At 25.0% G+C, this 19,950-nt stretch overlaps 1 protein-coding gene and 1 long non-coding RNA gene across 4 annotated transcripts in view; both read left to right on the forward strand.

Annotated features, from left to right (window-relative positions):
* The window catches only part of LOC135924812 (uncharacterized), a 30,180-nt gene extending 12,978 nt beyond the window's left edge, over positions 1–17,202 (forward strand). Inside the window, exon 4 of one of the 2 annotated variants that reach the window (XR_010571416.1) lies at positions 17,104–17,202. This is a non-coding gene — a long non-coding RNA (uncharacterized LOC135924812). Of the gene's footprint in view, positions 1–3,070; positions 3,163–17,103 lie in introns of those variants that run through there. The other variant, XR_010571415.1, reaches the window with a different exon arrangement.
* Positions 3,171–4,834, forward strand: LOC135924811 (uncharacterized). 2 transcript variants are annotated; one of them, XM_065459930.1, is made up of 4 exons: positions 3,171–3,386; positions 3,440–3,494; positions 3,549–3,836; positions 4,612–4,834. In XM_065459930.1, the coding sequence occupies exons 2-4, from the start codon at positions 3,452–3,454 to the stop codon at positions 4,737–4,739; spliced, it is 459 nt and encodes a 152-aa protein (XP_065316002.1). In that variant the 5' UTR covers positions 3,171–3,386; positions 3,440–3,451; the 3' UTR covers positions 4,740–4,834. The 2 variants fall into 2 exon arrangements, with proteins under 2 accessions (XP_065316002.1, XP_065316001.1); XM_065459929.1 differs by having other exon boundaries at positions 3,324–3,391.
* Positions 17,203–19,950: the final 2,748 nt, after the last annotated feature.

The following is a 19,950-nucleotide window of genomic DNA, read 5'->3' on the forward strand; positions in this document are numbered from 1 at the left end:
AATTATTTATTGAAACCTTATCCCAAAAAGAATTTATCATTTGAGACAAGAAAATATAATGTGAGGTTATCTTATGCATGTAAGAATAGAAAGAAGTTTTAGAAGTATCGTTAAAATATTTGACCTTCTAAATAGACTTGGAAATAGGCATAGCTCATGTTGAGATTGTAGTCAAGACTAGATTTCTACACAACACCATAATACAATTGATAGCATATCTTATGATGTTGATAAGATAGGTATTTTAAAAAATTTGATTTTTCTATATTTTGTTTGTTTAATACTATTTTAACTGATACAACCACTAGCTTGACTATAGGTTTTCAAATTTTGGCTCAAAATAAAAAAAGATAGAAAAAATCAAACTAGTTTTCATTTGTATAAATTATTTTTAACGCTTGCCGTAAAAAAATACCAATTTGCACTCAACCATTTAAAATGAATAATTAGCTTTTATAACGCTGCGTTCCAAGCTCAATTTGTTCGCACTACTACCCTTGATTTAAGTAAAGACGTGAAAACCTTATCAACTCTTCCAAAATATGCATTTTTACTAAAAATTGAAATTTTTGTATAAAATAGATGACGTTATACAAAACAAGGATTATGCTTAAAAATTTATTGCTAACTTATCAATAACAGGATATTTTCATTTTTTATATATAAAATATTTCGAATTTTTAATAAATGTACCAATTAAACTGAAGGGCAGTGTGAGCAACCTTAATAATATATCAAATTACTAAAATAAATATCCTTCGCGTAATTTTTATTATTATTGATATATATAGATAGATAGTCAAATTTATTCCATAATTTAAAATATATTTGAAGCAAAATATAGTAAGAATATAAATTATATATTTAAGAAAACATAAAAATATGAAGTTTTAATTTTTCATCTTTATGTAAAGTATATGTTCGTTCGATAACAGTTAATGGACTGACCACATCTTAAATTTGTCATTTATTTATCCGCAATTTGTCAATCGAGGAGGGGATATGTATAAATATTGGTTTGAGGATGCAAAAAACTAACCTAACATATCTTTTTCGAATTTCTTTTTCTTAAACATAGGACATCCACCATTAACTGTGATAGATATATGTTATATATCTATTTATTTTTTCATATATTAAATTCGCATCTATATTTGAGTTAAATGTTATATTCTGTGCAATTCTATTGAATTTGAATAAAATTTAGTTTCAATTGCACCCTGAAAAATTGGATAAAATTTTTTGCGTTCTTGGTATATTGTACCCGCTTTACTGAATCTCTCTTTTAAAATTATTTTCTCTTTCTCACATTGGCCTCTCATAATACAAGAGAAATCTATTCCTTAATAAAAAAATTTTTTTATAATATATTAATAAATTAGAAAGTTTATACCTTAATATTTTCCTTAGAATAGACAAAAAACTCCTTGGGACAAGTTATATGTTCTAAAACAGATCTTTGCAAACTAGCTCTGGCTACTGAATGTTTGGTTGTACCTCAGATTCCTTCACTGGCCGATTTGCCGGCCCAAAATACCGATGAGTTATTCTAAAATCATCTTTATGGTAGCAAAGATTGATTAAATTTTTAATATTCTTAAATTGTGATGCTATTCTATCTGAAAAGTAGAATAAATTTTTGCTGCTTTAAAATTCCTCTATAAAGTAGGGGACTAAATATTTTTGGAATAAACCGTAATTGTATTATGAATGAAGATATCGATATATTACTTAACTTAAATGATATCACAAAAGATGAGTGTTACGCTTTATTCCAGTTAAATCCTTGGACCTCAGCCTGATCCACAAAGGTATAATTTTCAGAAAAATCTGCCGGAACGATATATTCTTAAAATTAATAGAATTTATGTTTAAAATTCTTTGAGTTATAAGCAATTTAAACTTTTTGCAGGTGTGGAAATCTTCATTTTTGCAAGACTTGGTATCTCGGAAACTAAGTTTGATAGGGAGCGAAACTACTTCCTAATTTTTTTACCTATCTAATTAATTCCAAAAATTTTTAACAATTTCAAAAGGGATCGGCAATGTGCCTCTTTTGATCGTGATATGAAATGACCTATAGATTATATTTGTTCTTTCGGTTTATTAAATGGAGATAGAAGTAAAATAGTTTAAATCTCATATTTTGAATCGAGTTTCAAAATTTCATATGAATATGACTTACAAAGACGCAGTTTGTCAAACTTTTGAAAGCACTAATTCGAAGCTATATCAATGCAATGCTTAAATGTATACATTTTAGTTTCATATTCAATTCTTTCGGTAAACAGTATAAAGAAGTTATTAGCAAAATACGAAAACTAAAATCCATTTGATAGAACGAAGAATCGAAACACTAAATCAATTATAATTTTAAAAAAAATTAAAAACAAAATGTCTAAAAGAAATAATTATTATCATCATTATAAAAAAAATCAACTTTTTGTCATATTGCAAAATATGATACTCGATGTCTCTGTTTATAGCTTTGATACCGTTATAATTTTGGTAGCATAAATATTAGTCAAATTGAATTGTAGCATCTTTGGAAAATGTACAAAATACGAGGAATTGGTTAATGGTGAAATTAAAAACGATTATAATATCTGATTTTTTTACCCTCATGCGCTAAGGTTTAGCTATTGATTAGTAAAGTAATATAATGCTAAGTATGCTTTTACAATTAAAAATAGAAAAAGTTAAACGCCGATCCCATACGAATTATAGCGTCTCTGGGAAGCGTTCCGTTTTTTAATTTTTTTTATATGATTATAACAAATTTTTTAGATTATAAAATGAAACGTTTTTATATGAAAATTTTTTCGCTCACTTCTTTAAATATAAAATGAGATTATTTTATTGGATTATAAAATTAAGGAGGGAGTTTTATCTATCAAATTGTCATCTCGATATTATTATAAAAGTATTATAAAAACATCTTTACTCCTCCCACCCCTTGTCTGCACCATCGATAATTATATTAAAAGATATATATATTCATTAAGAGGCTGAAATTTAACATGAATTATATTTGCATAACATTTTATTTTGTTGATTTTTATCATTTAAGAGATAATGTTAAAGATACCATGAAATCATATTTGACTACTAACTGTACGTGGTGTTTTTCTTCAATAACTATTGATAATGTCCACATTCCTGGCTAGTACTTTTTAGTAATTATTTCTAATAGTGTTATAAAGGTTTTGAGGATATATCATTAGAAGAAATCAAATACATAGAAAAAGCTTTGAATGAACAAAAATTTAATTCTAATTTTAGTGCTATTCAATTACAATTTTATAAAATTCTGGATGATCATTACAAAGTAGAGCAGAATAAAATATCTCTACTTTCTCATATGAAAGATCAAAAATTGATTAAAAGTTTGGTATAATAAATTAAATTTTTTGAAATTTGTCTTCTTTCTCACCAAAAGGAAGAAAAATACATGGAAACAAAAACTTCATTATTATCAGATTCAATAAACAAAGGTTGCTTTATAAAATGATTGATATTTTAAAACCATAAAATACTTTATATTTTAGATCAAACTCCTACAGATATTACTATATCAAAATTGAATAATTTAATTAATCCTCGTCTCCCAAATTTTAAAATGTTCACGAAAACCACAAATGCCAATCCACCCAATGAATTTATTCCCTTATCACTTATATCGCTTAATCATTCAACACCATTTACAAATAAAACAAATGTTATCGAATTTAATTTTAAAACTCCCAAACCTACCATACAAAAACCTTCTTTATCCCTTTTGGATAATAGAAATAATCTCAATTTTCAAAATAGTGTAATAACTGTTGTCCCAGCAGGTGAGAATTGTTTTAAATTAAATATCAATATTATGAATGTTAGATGCTGATGCAGCCTGATATGAACCAACCAGCCAACTTGGCTTGAGTTGTCCAGCCCGTAAAAAATTTTTTGTACATTTTTTTCAGCTCATAAAAAAATTTTATGAAGGAAAAAAGACATTTGGGTCCAAGCTTTAAAAAAAATTGCATAATTCCAGCCCATGATAATACTTTGTATAATTTGTTCAGCCCAGCTCAAAAAATTATTTTGTTTCATCCAGGCTGCACCGACCTCTAATGATGTTGGTTTGTATGATAATATTATATTCTTTAAAAGGATAAAACAAGAAAAGCTTAAAATAAAATTGGAAATGAATATTATTATGAAAACAAAAATGTTTTTTTTTATGGATTTATATTTTTCTAGTCTCTTTGATATAGGATCATTGATCTATGGTGAAAGTTGAAAGAATTTTAAGCTTAATCTAATCCCATATTAAGGATTTGTAATTAAATCAGGAATATAGACCATCTTAGTGTTTTTCTAAAATTCTTTTATCCATTATCTAAATATAGTTTTCGTAAATAAGAATTTTAAAAAGAAAAATAGTGTTACTAAAACAAAAGTGTGTTTTGGTAAGAACTCATTTTAAATTGCTAAGGAATAAGGAGAATTAAAATTAACCGAACCATGTCCCATAATAATAAAATTCGCATTCATTTTATTATTTCTAAACATAGTGATAAATTTTAATTAACATATTATATTTTGATGTGAATGTATATAACAAAGAAAAGGTTAACGTTATGGTATACACCCCTTTAAACTTACTCACGGACGAAGAAAAACAACAATATATCGCTAGAGATTTTGATATAGGAAAAATACCCATCCAACTTCCGCCAATAGAATATTGTTGATTTATATGTTTATTTTGTGTATTGTAAAGCTTTTCTGTTTTAATATGCAGATATGAATATTCATGTTATCTTTATTTTATATAGGTAAAATTAAGGAAAAATGGTCGAAAAACCTTAAATGATACTTATATAAAATACTAAAATTTGAATAGAAAAGAATTGATATCAGTTTATCTCGTTTCTTTATATATATATATAAAGATTCAAACTGGTAATAAATATTAATATATTGATAAACAATATTTTGGAAATGTGTTTAAATATTTATCCAAAAATCAGTCGGCAGAGGATTATTTTTTACCGCACTAATCAGAGATGCGCTAATATCGATACTTAGTAGTAGAATATCATGTTTATATAGGTTTGAGTAACGTATAAAAAATCCCTATCGGTGCATTTAATGCTTTCGATCCAAAAATGTAATAAGATTATATTTACACTTTAACTTTTATTAATCCAGTAGGAATATTAAATTTATTTTATTCTAACATGCGCAGACACGGGCAATAAGTAACGAAATACTTTGATGAAGTAATAAAGATACATTGTTTTTTTTTGCATAAAAAAGCTGAAAAAATTATAAATAAAAAACTATTTATAAAGATTGGCTAATTTGGTATTTGTATCCATCTCTACAATTTTGTATATTTCGTCACATGAGCATTAGATTATTCCATCTCTATTTTTTGTTATTTTACAGGAGAGCAATTTAAAAGTTAAGTTTCTATTATTTTCAATATAATGGTATGAGTATGACCTTATATTGGCATTATTTAACTTATTTTATATGTAGGGGAGACCAGGGCTAGTCGGCGCAAGGGGCTTGTCGATTCAAAGGATTTTATTTTAAAACCAGTAACTATTAAAAGTTGAAATTTTGTTCTAAAATAGAAACTTATAATATCCATATTTGGGGATAAAAATAATTTATAATATTTAGCTATTTAAATTTTTATCTGTTATGATGACATGTTTTTGACGTGAAAATTACAATATTTTCACTTAATATTATTAGGTTGTATTTAAAAATTAAAAGTTTAGACATGACAAAATGGACATTATATGAAAGTTAAATATCTATTTTAATATTTGGGAAAGTTTCAGATTGATATCTAATGCTTAAATATATGTTAAAATCATATTAGTAATATTACCACCATTGAGGTTAGTTGAATCGTGGCTTGTCGGCGCAATCAATCAATTAATATTTATAATATAATTGTACGTAAATATATCCGCAAAATTCAAAATCGAAAGATTTTGAATAAATCGGAATACGGAATAAAGCGCATACGCCCTCTCAACGTTGTAGGTACAACAGAGCTACGCTAGGTTTTCCTCATTTCCATCTAATTGGAAGATTTAAGTTAGGTATAAAGTAAAATATGAGGAGCCCTTCACACGTTTGTGGGCAAGCCGCACGTACTTGTACGCATAATAGTTCATAAACTATTATTTAAACGTCTGTGGGCTGGAACAGATAGGGAGGACCAAGAGAACAGCCCACACCCAAAACCTACGGCCCTATTTATTTTTTAAAAAAAAGGGACGGGGAAGGTACTCTAGAAATATAATCTAATACCTAAAATAATAAATAAATATATGATTAAATTAAATTCAAAGTACAAATACAATCACTTATCAGTTTATATCCATCCTTGAAGATAATATCCATATTCATTACTCGTACCGGAAAAACCGAACCTTCAAGATTTTTATTTTTTTATTCAGGCGAATAAATAGTGATTAAGAAATATATCTTTGAATAAATCTGATTACGAAGAAGCTATTAAACTATATGAAAATAATAACTCATCAAGAAAAGTATCATCTATTACAGGTTAAAATATAATATAATATGTTGTGTATATATAATAATAATTATATAAATTCATTAATATAATTTTTCATAATATACATTTCAATTTTAATATGATATCAGACCTAAATAAATATCTTGCAAACTAAAATCTTCATATATATTGTAATAATATAATATATATTGTTATTATATTTTGTCATAGATATAACATACATTTTTAGTATATAAATTTTAGTCTGATAATAAGATCAATTATTTAAAATGAATTATATCTATCAAACACATATTTTTATACATTTTTATTATAATTGACAATAAATGTGATTTAAATTAATACATTTTATTGAATATGAATTTAGTATATATAAATTTTAGCCTGATAATAAGATCAGGCTTAAAATTTATATATATATAGTAAACTAATATTTTTTATATAAATATATTATAATTGGCAATCAGTGGCGTAGCCAGGATTGATTCATAGGGGGGAAGGGGGGGGGGTTGAAAATTATCAAAATTTGCCAATATTTTGTGTATTATACCCAGGCCAGCATAAATATTAAAAAATATTAGAATTAAAATTTTTGCCAAATTTATAATTAATAAGCGACTGAAAGCATTATTTTGAAAATGTTATCAATGTTTAGTAAATTGTATATTAATTCAATCTATTCGATGTAAAAAAAAAATTGCCTCCCTCCAAACCTTCCAATTTTATGATCAACTCAATATATTTTATTCTATGTTAAAAATAATTATTTTAATTAAATTTTTGCATATAACAATATTTTGCAGAAATTTTATTTATTATTAACTTTATTTATTTAACTATGTATTTATTTTAATAATATATAAAAAAATAAATTTCAAAATATATAAATTTTATACAGATTACTATTTTAAAAATTGATTGTAAATATCTATATTTTAAAAAAATAAAATTACAATAAAATATAAGTAATTCTTGTATAAAAAAATATAATTTAACAGTTATATTTAATACAAATGAGTATATTATATAAATAATTCTTATTGTAGGTGCAATACTATTATTAAATATAGTATAAAAATATCATGACTAAAAATTCATTATAATTCATATAAAAATTTTATGACTAAGAAAATATTACAATTATATGTTGAATTTATAAAGAGAGGTCTACTTTTCTCTGAGATTTGGCTAATTCATCTAGAATCAAATTTTTATCTAGAATAATCTCCTTATAAATATTTAATAGGGCTAATCCATTTAAACGGTTTTCACCGGTGCTATTTCTTAAATAGGTTTTTAACCTTTTCAAAGTTGAAAAAGACCTTTCATTAGTGCAGGTACTAATCGGTAAAGTAGCTAAAATAAAAAACAATGTTTTGATATTGGGCAGGGAATCTAAAGTGCAATTACACATGGAAAGGGCCTGCAAAGCATTTTTTGGTCTCAAAGAGTACTCTATTCTGCCAAGATTTTTATACCAAAATTCGACTTCACAAAGTAACTTATCACACGACCCTAATAAATCATCAGAATAAAACTCTAAGATGTTCTTAATATCCTCTCGCGTTTCAAGTGTAATCAACAATTCAGACTCAACCGGCAAAAGAAAATAAAAGATTTTTAAAATAAAATTGTCCGAATTTTTTTAAAATATATTTTATTTATTTTTGATTTTTATAGCTAATAATGGCGATTTCAAATATCTGATTTTAAAATATAGGCCCGGTCAGGATATTTTTTTAAAAAAATTTTTAGGCCCGGCTCGGCGTGGGTTATTTAAAAAATTAAAATCCGGTCCTGCAGGTCTCTGATATTTCTTCTGTATTTTCCTTTCAAAAAAATATTTTATTTATAATTATAAATTATAGGCATTCCTACTGGCAACTAGTTGCAGAGATTTAGGAAAATATAAATTTTCATAATGTATGCAATGAAAAAGGGAGTGCATATAAAATTAATGCACATGAATGGAGCAAAAATATAATTTCTATCTCTTTAAAGATTATCAAAGAGTAATATTTACAATTGTGATGAGCCAGAACTATACTACCGAGCATTACCAACGAGCACATTGGAATTAGTAGAGATCAACCACTAGGCCTCAAACCAGACAAGAAAAAAAAGTTTCAGTTATATCCATCATAATAGGGAATGGATCTGATATAAAGTTATATGTTGTAGGGAAATTTAAAAACCCTGGGTACTTTAAAAATAGGAATTTACCAGTGAAATACTACTCTAAGAAAAGTAATTGGATAACCAATTCAACCTTTGAAGATATTCTAAGAGAATGGGATCCCTCATTAATGAAAAAAATTTTATTGTTTAAAATTTAAATTTCTTATCTTATCTAGCACGTCGGTCAACCTGCCCAAAGTAAGCGAACGTGAATTTTATGAAGGCCCACCTTTCATAAAATTAAGCCGATTTTTTTCTCAAGGATACCAACAAACCTTGTACCAAGTTGTAATTTAACAAACCTTCCTAATTTTGTAATAAAGAGATTTAGTAATGAGTATTATACGAAAAGATATAAATTTAGTAATCTTATCTATTTTGAATCCATTGAATTACCACATCAATAATATAGAATGAATAAGAACATATTAGTTTCCATTTCATCGTTAATTTTTAATTTATTGAGTCTAGAAATAAACATGATTAAATAAAATTTAAATACTAGTTGAAAATACAGTACAACCACAACCACTTATCTCTTACATCCAACTTTGAGGATAATCCTCCATCAGTTAAAAATACAGTATAACATCTTATCAATAATACTAGATCTTACATCCAAGTTTGAATATAATCTTCCATCTTACGGGTAAACCGAACTCAAAACATCAAATATATAAAAAAAAATTTACCAGCAAATACCACATCCCTAATTCAACCTTTATACATGAGTGCAATTACGTCAAATGTCATTTTAGAAAGGATATAATGAGATAGATGAAAGCATTGATGTTAGGAAATGACACCACCTCTTTTTTAAATAGATTTACACTTTATTATCGCCTTTATCTTATAAAATTTGCATGGGTTGAGGTGACAAGCCACTCATAAAATTATTCATTGAAGAATTATATTGATAAGTCTCTGACATTTAATTGGAGGAGGAAGGTGTGGCACTAACTGACAACGAAGAAGATGAATTTGATCCCAAAAATTATTTTATCGCATGTCACATAAATTGTAATATATTAATTACATGAATTAAAATCAAATGTTAAATATATTTTTCTAAATAATGTAAAATAAACCTAATAATTTAATGGAAGGCGTTAAAAATTAAAAAATTATATTTTAAATTAAATTTATTTTTATTAACACTTCTTAACACTAAAATATTTAACATTTTGTGCTCTATATATATACATTTTGAATTTACATTTTTACATATTAAAATAATAAGTTTTTTAAAAGGTTATATAAAAAAAGAATTTCGACAAGTTCGTCCTTATATTTTATTAAAAGTAAAAGAAAATTTACGAAAAGGTCATTTAATTTAAAAAGAAAAAAATATAAAGTTTATTCAAAATTTATATATAACCAATGACATCAATACTATAGACTGCCGATTAATATATTTGAAGTGGCAAAAATTGAAGTGACTGGTGTCCATTTTGTGTTTGTATCTTTTACGAAAGAACCATATAATAATTTCATAAATTTCAGGTATATTTTTATTATGTTTATATTTATAATATATATATATTCTAATTAAACACCAATTTATGTCACAACGACAAGATTGTCATTGTGCATCAAAACCTAAATATAAAAATAGAAAACAAATATATATATATATAAAAAGGAAATTAATAATAATTAGAAATCACGAAATCATAAAATCAACTTTAATTCTTTATTCAAAATTATAATAGTAAACATCATAAAAAATTAAAATAAAATTAAAAAATTAAAAGTAAATTTTAGTTAAAATAATAATCCCTTTTTCGCATCATAATTTCTCCATTATATATCCTTTTTCTTTAATCAACATTTACATAGTCTCACTAGCGAAGAATAAAAAGTTCTACATCCCACTTGTTAAAACTGTTAAAGTATGAAAAAATCTACAAATCTCACGCGTTTTTTTCTCATTTACATAGACGGGGATATTTTAATAACACATTATTTTTGTTTACGATTTGCATAATGCATTTTTTTGTAAAGTAAAACTGCAACTTTTACGATTTGCATAATGCATTTTTTTGTAAAGTAAAACTGCAACACCCTTCCACTTAAGTTAGACCCACCAATCTGCGAATAATCCATCTTCTTTCGATCTCGACTTATTCTTCTTAATTTTTGCTGTCTGTTCTAACGAAGGCTTTGTCGCTTGAAATTTTTGAATTCTATCTGTCGCTTGTCACCCTGTGAAACGATCAGCTTTTTATCTCTGTAGGCCACTGACGAACTTGATAAAGGCTTGTTTTCCACGATCCACGCTTGATGAACGATTATCGATGCCATCCAGTTTCATCGTAACTTGTTTTCTATCATTCTCTTGTAATCCACGATTAGCCTTTTATCTCGATAAACGATTGGTCTGCGATAAACGATGGTTTTCACGAATTCTTGTTCCTATGATTGTTGATTTTCGTATCTTAGACTAAAGTCTCGGTAATAATTGGCTATTATTGGTCCGCGATTAACGATTGCAGCATAACGTCTTGACCATCTTATCAATTCGCTTGTTTTCTACTTTTTCTTGTAATTGATTGGTTGCTGCCTCTAATTCTTGTAATCGTATCTATCTTTTAGACTTCCGGGTCTTCTACGACAGTCTGCCTTTGCTGAGATATCGACTTTATCTTAAGGTTTCAGGTAATCACATCTAATCTACTTCTACCTAAAATAATCTATTTAAATAACTTCTGAAATATTTTATCACTTTTTATATTTATTCTACAACATAAACTATCTAATCATATACTAATAAAATATATACATATACCAACTTTATCCTAATGTCTACATTTATCTCCTTCCCCTTAATGAAGCCTAGACCCATATTTCCATTGAAAAATATACTTGTACTCATCCTTTAGCTATTGATCTATCTTCTTTTCAGCCATGTCTATCCTAAATTTATATCTAAAAATACTATTCTACTATATATCAAAATCTTTCTTTTACTCAAGTTTTTTTTAAAAAAAAACTGCTGAAATATATAAATCTCTTTTCATACATACGTTGTTGAGAAATCAATGATCATATAAGTTTTCATACTTACGTATGAACAACCTCTTAACTCTAATCACTATGGTTTTCACCCCACGTCTTTGAAAAACTTATGAAATCTAATCATTATAATTTTTCGCACAACCGTTGTTGAAAACTGATATGTATATTTCTAAAGCATTTTTTTCTTTCTGTTATTATTAGAATAATGTTGCATAATTGTCTCAAATCTTATTTATGATTCAAAAAAATAAAAATCCGATCTCAAATTGAGCTCGATTGCGGCATAAATTTTCTAATGACGAAAAGCCGATTCTCTCTATGAAGATTTTTTGGTTAATCTACAACCTAATATACTAATTCACATTAATCCTTGAGGCTGTTTTATCTCTCGCAGCCCTTAAAATAAAAGTTAAACGTAAATCTTCAATAAGAATTTAATCAACTATTTCCTAACAATAAAGTTATATTCTAATCTTATTCACCGAATTTTTTAATTATTATATCTCAGCAACCTATTAGTTAAATATTAACTTTCGCAATTTATGTTTCTATTTCTTTGTCAAAATTATTTCTAGTGATCACTTGATAATAATTCTAAAATCTAAAATATCATAGTCTTTATTAGTTTCAAAACCTTTGTCTTTAATTTTAGATTTTATATTCCTACATAAACATAATCTTAACCACATAATTTTTCTCTTTCATCTTTATTTACATATTTTTCTTACGTTCTTCTGGAATTTTTTTTTTTTTTTTGTATTAGAATACAGTTTGACACATCTCCTTGTTGCCGGTCACAGACTGAAGGTTATTAAGGGCCGGTCTCCTCCGCTCTTCGGCACCACTGTCACAACGACAAGATTGTCATTGTGCATCAAAACCTAAATATAAAAATAGAAAACAAATATATATATATAAAAAGGAAATTAATAATAATTAGAAATCACGAAATCATAAAATCAACTTTAATTCTTTATTCAAAATTATAATAGTAAAAATCATAAAAAAATAAAATTAAATTAAAAAATTAAAAGTAAATTTTAGTTAAAATAATAATCCCTTTTTCGCATCATAATTTCTCCATTATATATCCTTTTTCTTTAATCAACATTTACATAGTCTCACTAGCGAAGAATAAAAAGTTCTACATCCCACTTGTTAAAACTGTTAAAGTATGAAAAAATCTACAAATCTCACGCGTTTTTTTCTCATTTACATAGACGGGGATATTTTAATAACACATTATTTTTGTTTACGATTTGCATAATGCATTTTTTTGTAAAGTAAAACTGCAACTTTTACGATTTGCATAATGCATTTTTTTGTAAAGTAAAACTGCAACAATTTACCTTATATATTATAGTATATATGAATCAAATAAAGGTCACTACTGAATATGAAGAAAAGAAAGTTAGATGTGATATCTGTTTACATTCCCTAATTGATAATTCCGCAAACGACAATAATTATACATTAATAAAAATTAAGAATTATGGTGGATTGATAATACCATCCCAAAGCGTGTCAAATTTATGCAAAATAACAGAGAGCTCATTTAGGGCTTTTGAAAAAGTAGATGATATAACCAAAAGACATGCTGTTAAAAAAATCAGAGTTGTACATTTGCTCAAAATAAAAAGATCGTAAAATTTGAAGATCTTTTATTTATAAAAATATGTAAAATTTGAAGATCTTTTATTTTTTAAAAATTTTGTGTAATGATCTTCAAAGATATTCATGATATTTATTTTTTTACCCCTTTATCCAGATGTTTTTCAATTTTATTAATATAATATTTCTTTTATTTTTTATACCTCTCCTCCTGCCTTGATGAAAGAAAATAATAAATTTTTTTTAAAAAAAAAATATTGACACAGCATGTTTCTAAAATTTTTGATGGCTTTATTATTAGATTGCAAAATATTAAAAAAAGAGTGCCTACAAGAATATTTTTTTTGATTGATATGTATAAGAGTTTTTAATATTATCATTGAAAAGTGAAATAATTTTTATTTATTTGAATTGTAAAAAAAATATTTAAAAATTTATTGAAAAGCTTCCTTTTCTTCCGAAATTTTTTAAAAAAAATAAAATTATAACTGTTTCCAATGAGAGTGTAGGTAGTGTTGCATATTATATAATAGTAAAGATGTGCTAAACCCATATTTTAAAAAAATTGGGTTTGGGCTTTGTCGGTTCTAAAAAAAAAATTTTTAAATTCCGACCAGGTCGGGTAGTGCCTTGGAAATTTTTTAAAATAAATATAAATATATGAATAATTATAAAAAATTAATTTTTGCTGGCTGTGCTGGTAAAATTTTTTTAATCGAGTTCGAGCCGAAAAACATTTTTTAAAAATTTTGGGTTAAGCTTGAAAAATTAGGCCCTATGCAGATCACTATAATACATTATTATAATATATTTTCCTCTCGCTAATTAATAAGTAATTACTATGTTTAAGATAACACATTTGCATTTTATATATCCAGTAATAAATTTTTATTTCATTTTTTTTAAAATTTTTAAATCAAAATATAAATCTTTTTTTTTGTGAGTTTTAAAAATAATTTCCGGTATTGAAAAAAAGGAATCAAAAAAACAGACCGGTCTATGGATCTTGGAAACTTTCTTAGAAAGTGTGTCAGCATACCCTGGCTTAATAAATTAGTATCGCTATGCCAATTCCCCTTACTACTAGTTCAGAATGAGGTGCTAACTTTCTTTTAATTTCATCGCTATTTTTTAATATTGATTTTTTAAATAATTTTAGAAATGTATCTATTGGACATATATATTTGATAACATTAGTTCCTAAATTTGATTGAGATAATTATAATACTTTTGGATATTCGTATTATTTAAGGGGGGGGGGGGGTGTGCCTATTCTAAAGTCAAAATATAGTATAATTTATAATATCCATTTATACTTTTTATCTTTTATTAATTAATAAAGTTTAATAATTATTATTAAGGATAATTTATATTAATGAGGGTCTGAACCCCGGGTCTCTGCTCAGAGCTGGTTTGGTCGATTTTTTAGACCCAAACCCCGGGTCTGGTTTTATACAACCAACCAATTAACAACACTTTAATATTATGTAAAAGTCATGCTTTTACTATTTACAACGATATAAAATAGCAAGTTGCGATTTTAAAAATAAAAGTAAAACAAAATTAACACTTTCCCAAGATGTCTAGGAAATGTCATAAAGACCACCAATAAAATCAGAATGATATGATATATTTGTCATATTATATTTCCTTAAAATAAGCTAAATTTGAATAAAAAAATTAAGCCCAAGCCCAGCCCAAGTTAGTTGGGTCTAGAATTTAACAACCCATAATTATATCAGAAACATGGATAGGGTATAGACCTAAATATATATTTTCTAGCCGGCCTAGGCCGGGTTTGGGTTCTTTGGAAATTTTATGCAATATGACTTGGGCAGGGCTTGGGCTTAATTTTTTTATTCAAATTTAGCTTATTTTAAGGATATATAATATGACAAATATATCATGTCATTCTGATTTATTGGTGGTTTTATGATATTTCCTAGACATCTTGGGAAAGTGTTAATTTTGTTTTACTTTTATTTTTAAAATCGCAACTTGCTATTTTATATCGTTGTAAATAGTAAAATATGACTTATTATTAAAATGTTGTTAATTGGTTGGTTGTATAAAACCAGACCCGGGGTTCAGACCCAGAGTCCAGACCCGGAATTCAGGCCCAAGGTTCAGACCCTCATTAAGATAAATTATCCTTAATAATAATTATTAAACTTTATTAATTAATAAAAGATAAAAAGTATAAATTGATATTATAAATTATACTATATTTTGACTTTAGAATAGGCACATCCCCCCCCCCCCTTAAATAATAAGAATATCCAAAAGTATTCTAATTATCTCAATCAAATTTAGGAACTAATGTTATCAAATATATATGTCCAATAGATACATTTCCAAAATTATTTAAAAAATCAATATTAAAAAATAGCGATAAAATTAAAAGAAAGTTAGCACCTCATTCTGAACTAGTAGTAAGGGGAATTGGCATAGCGATACTAATTTATTAAGCCAGGGTATGCTGACACACTTTCTAAGAAAGTTTCCAAGACCCATAGACCGGTCTGTTTTTTTGATTCCTTTTTTTCAATACCGGAAATTATTTTTAAAACTCACAAAAAAAAAGATTTATATTTTGATTTAAAAATTTTAAAAAAAATGAAATAAAAATTTATTACTGGATATATAAAATGCAAATGTGTTATCTTAAACATAGTAATTACTTATTAATTAGCGAGAGGAAAATATATTACAATAATGTATTATAGTGATCTGCATAGGGGCTAATTTTTCAAGCCCAACCCAAAATTTTTAAAAAATGTTTTCCGGCTCGAACTCGATTAAAAAAATTTTACCAGCACAGCCAGCAAAAATTAATTTTTTATTATTATTCATATATTTATATTTATTTAAAAAAATTTCCAAGGCACTACCCGACCTGGCCGGAATTTTTAAAAATTTTTTTTAGAACCGACAAAGCCCAAATCCAATTTTTTTAAAATATGGGTTTAGCACATCTTTACTATTATATAATATGCAACACTACCTACACTCTCATTGGAAACAGTTATAATTTTATTTTTTTTAAAAAATTTCGGAAGAAAAGGAAGCTTTTCAATAAATTTTTAAATATTTTTTTTACAATTCAAATAAATAAAAATTATTTCACTTTTCAATGATAATATTAAAAACTCTTATACATATCAATCAAAAAAAATATTCTTGTAGGCACTCTTTTTTTAATATTTTGCAATCTAATAATAAAGCCATCAAAAATTTTAGAAACATGCTGTGTCAATATTTTTTTTTTAAAAAAAATTTATTATTTTCTTTCATCAAGGCAGGAGGAGAGGTATAAAACATAAAAGAAATATTATATTAATAAAATTGAAAAACATCTGGATAAAGGGGTAAAAAAATAAATATCATGAAGATCTTTGAAGATCGTTACACAAAATTTTTAAAAAATAAAAGATCTTCAAATTTTGTTGCTCAAATTTTTTTATAAATAAAAGATCTTCAAATTTTACGTTCTTAAAAGATCTTGCTCAAATTTTTGAGCTAGATCTCGCTCAAAAATCTTCAAAGAAGATCTTTTGTACAACTCTGAAAAAAATAGAATGTCTAATATTGTCAAAAATATTAGGCACAAATATCCTTAGTGACCTGCAAGATCATATGTTTGATCAAGAGGCAGGGTTAAGTCATTATTCAAATTATAATAAGACTTATAATAAAAAGGTATATATAATATTTACTTGATTTTATTAAAAATTTATTTTCAGATACCTGCACATAATAATGCATCATTTTGGTAATAAAGTAAATCAAAAATTACAATTAAATATCAGGCAAAAACTAAACAAGGCTGTACTTTTTCAAGGGCAATAAACCAAGTAATATAAAAATATGTTATTTAACTTAAATATTTATAGGTGAAGAACAAATTATCTAAAAATTTCTAATGACTTTATTGGTTATAATAAATTAATTTTATTAGACATAAATATAACATATATATATTATTTGTATTTATTATTGATTTATAAGATTAATATTTTCTTTTCGTGATACATATTAATTATAATAATACAATTATTTTATTTGATGTAAATATAACATAAAATATATTATTTGTATTTTTCATGATATATATTTACATTATTGATTTTTATACTTTAGTGAATTAAATTTAAATAAAGAAATATATTTAGAAATGGATAGTTTATATTTATTAAGGAATAACATAATTATAAGCAAAAATAAAACATAAAAGACATAAATTATAAATATACAAAAGAAATCTAGAATTGATTTCTATAAAAAAATATTCATGTATTTTTGAATTAATCTGGCTTCTAGGAAACCTGTATGTTATAATTTATTATTCATTATTTTGTTACTTTTAGAAGATGCTTTGGAAAATTAAAAATTGATGGTATTGTTCCCTCTCTTAATTGAACATGATTTGTAACAGATGGAATAAATGAATCTGGTGTAAAATGCTTTGAACATAATTTACTATATTTTGTTACATTGAAGTTCTCTCTCTTCACAGCATGGGTCCACTTTGTAATAATATTTTATCTTTCATAGGAAATCTGCCATAAATAATTTTTACAATAGAATAATTAATTTGAGATATCATACTTATGAAAGGAAATTTTGCTTCCTCAGCAATATACTACCATTTTAAATCTTTTAGTAATTAAAAAATATTAAATTGAATTCTTATAAAAGATATTCATTATTAAAAAATAAATTAAAAATGTTAATAAAGAGCAGAAATATTTCAAGAAAATATTCAGTAGTGACCTTTATTTGATTCATATATACTATAATATATAAGGTAAATAATAAATTGGTGTTTAATTAGAATATATATATATATTATAAATATAAACATAATTAAAATATACCTGAAATTTATGAAATTATCATATGCTTCTTTCGTAAAAGATATAAACACAAAATGGCCACCAGTCACTTTAATTTTTGCCACTTCAAATTTGATTTTAGCATTACAATCGGCAGTCTATAGTATTAATGTCATTGATATTAACATTTCCCTCTTTTTTTAAATATCTTCTTTCATCAGTTTCTTATCTTCACTTCCAGTCATTTGTTTCTCAATTGCTCCATTAGTCACTTGTTCGTATATCTTGAGATTTTGCTGTTTGTATTGATCATCCCATTTTTCTTTCAAAATTATATATATATATTTTTTTACAAAAAATTTTTATTTATTTATAACAATCATTTTCTATGTCGTAAGTCATATTCTCGCTTTTGAACTTGACTTTGAATTTTTGAATTTTGAACTTGATTTTGAATTTTTGAACTTGAACTTGTTCACTTCTTCCCCCCTCTAAAAAATTTTTCTCCTTTGTAGTATAATTTTCATTTGATATTTTGTTCGTAGCCTGAGTCAATTGGTTTGTTCTTAGCTTGTTATCCTTAGCCTAATCATTCGCTTGAACATCATCCTCACATTAGCTTGTTCATCTCGTTATTTATTATCATTTTTATTTATTTATCAATGTTTGTAAATATATATTATGATCAATATATCTCAAATAAAATAATTTTGGAATAATTGAAATGATAATGGAATAAATAATTTATCAGAATCATTCATAGAATAAGATCATAATTTGGAATATAGAATAATAGTATATTTGGAATTGTCTCTTTTTATATAATAATTTATTTATTTATTATTTAATTATTTTTATTTTTAAATTTTACTCCTTTATTTTTCAATTTAAACAATTTTTTTATATCATAATTTATTTTCAACTTGTTCTTTATAAAAAATTTTATCTTTCTTCTTCCATTTTCAACATACGATCTCCACATCATACTCTTAAAAACTTTTTCAACATCAATATATTTAATCACCTTGCCTCTCTTTTTAAAATTTGTTCTAATTTTCTTTATTTCCAAAGTTTTTTAAAATTTTTTATTAATTATAAAATTTTTATTTTATTATTTTCTCTAATTTTTATTTCATTATTGTTTTTAATCACTATTATTTCTTCAATTGTTATCATATGATATTTCTTTTAATTTATAAGAATTTATATCTTTTTTAACATTTGGTATTAATTTACATAATTCAATTTTATTCAAGTTTTTATTATTTTAACTTTTAAAATTTTTATTAGGATAAGATATATTATTTGATCTAGATTTTTCAATTATCTCTTTTACCTCTTTATAATTACAAAAATATTTTAATATAGATATTGCCTCTTCATAACTTGAACTTCCATATATCGGTAACATTGTGTCCATAGCAATTATAAGTCATCTGGTAGATTAAATGTTAAACTCAAAACATCTTTACTCTCATGGTATTTTAAATAATCTTCTAATTCATCTATAGATTTTGTTTTATTCTTATTGTCCCATATAGGTTTATTCATATTTAAAATATTTTATTATTAGAATTTTATTATATTAAATTTTACATTTTAATCATCTCGTGTTTTTAGAATTAAATTAACATCATTTTCCATAATCCTCTTTCTTCGCCACCATAATAATTTAATGGAAGGCGATAAAAATTAAAAAATTATATCTTTAATTAAATTTATTTTTATTAACACTTCTTAACACTAAAATATTTA

The sequence above is a fragment of the Gordionus sp. m RMFG-2023 genome, chromosome 2 (genome assembly GCF_954871325.1).
Source record: "Gordionus sp. m RMFG-2023 chromosome 2, tfGorSpeb1-WG-v2, whole genome shotgun sequence".
NCBI lineage: Eukaryota > Metazoa > Nematomorpha > Gordioida > Chordodea > Parachordodidae > Gordionus > Gordionus sp. m RMFG-2023.

Coding starts and splice junctions, on each gene's coding strand:
- LOC135924811 (XM_065459929.1), top strand. CDS start 3,362: ATGAAAGATCAAAAATTGATTAAAAGTTTG. Junction 3,392..3,439: donor AAAAATTGATTAAAAGTTTG/GTATAATAAATT, acceptor TCTCACCAAAAG/GAAGAAAAATACATGGAAAC. Junction 3,837..4,611: donor AATAACTGTTGTCCCAGCAG/GTGAGAATTGTT, acceptor TATATAACAAAG/AAAAGGTTAACGTTATGGTA.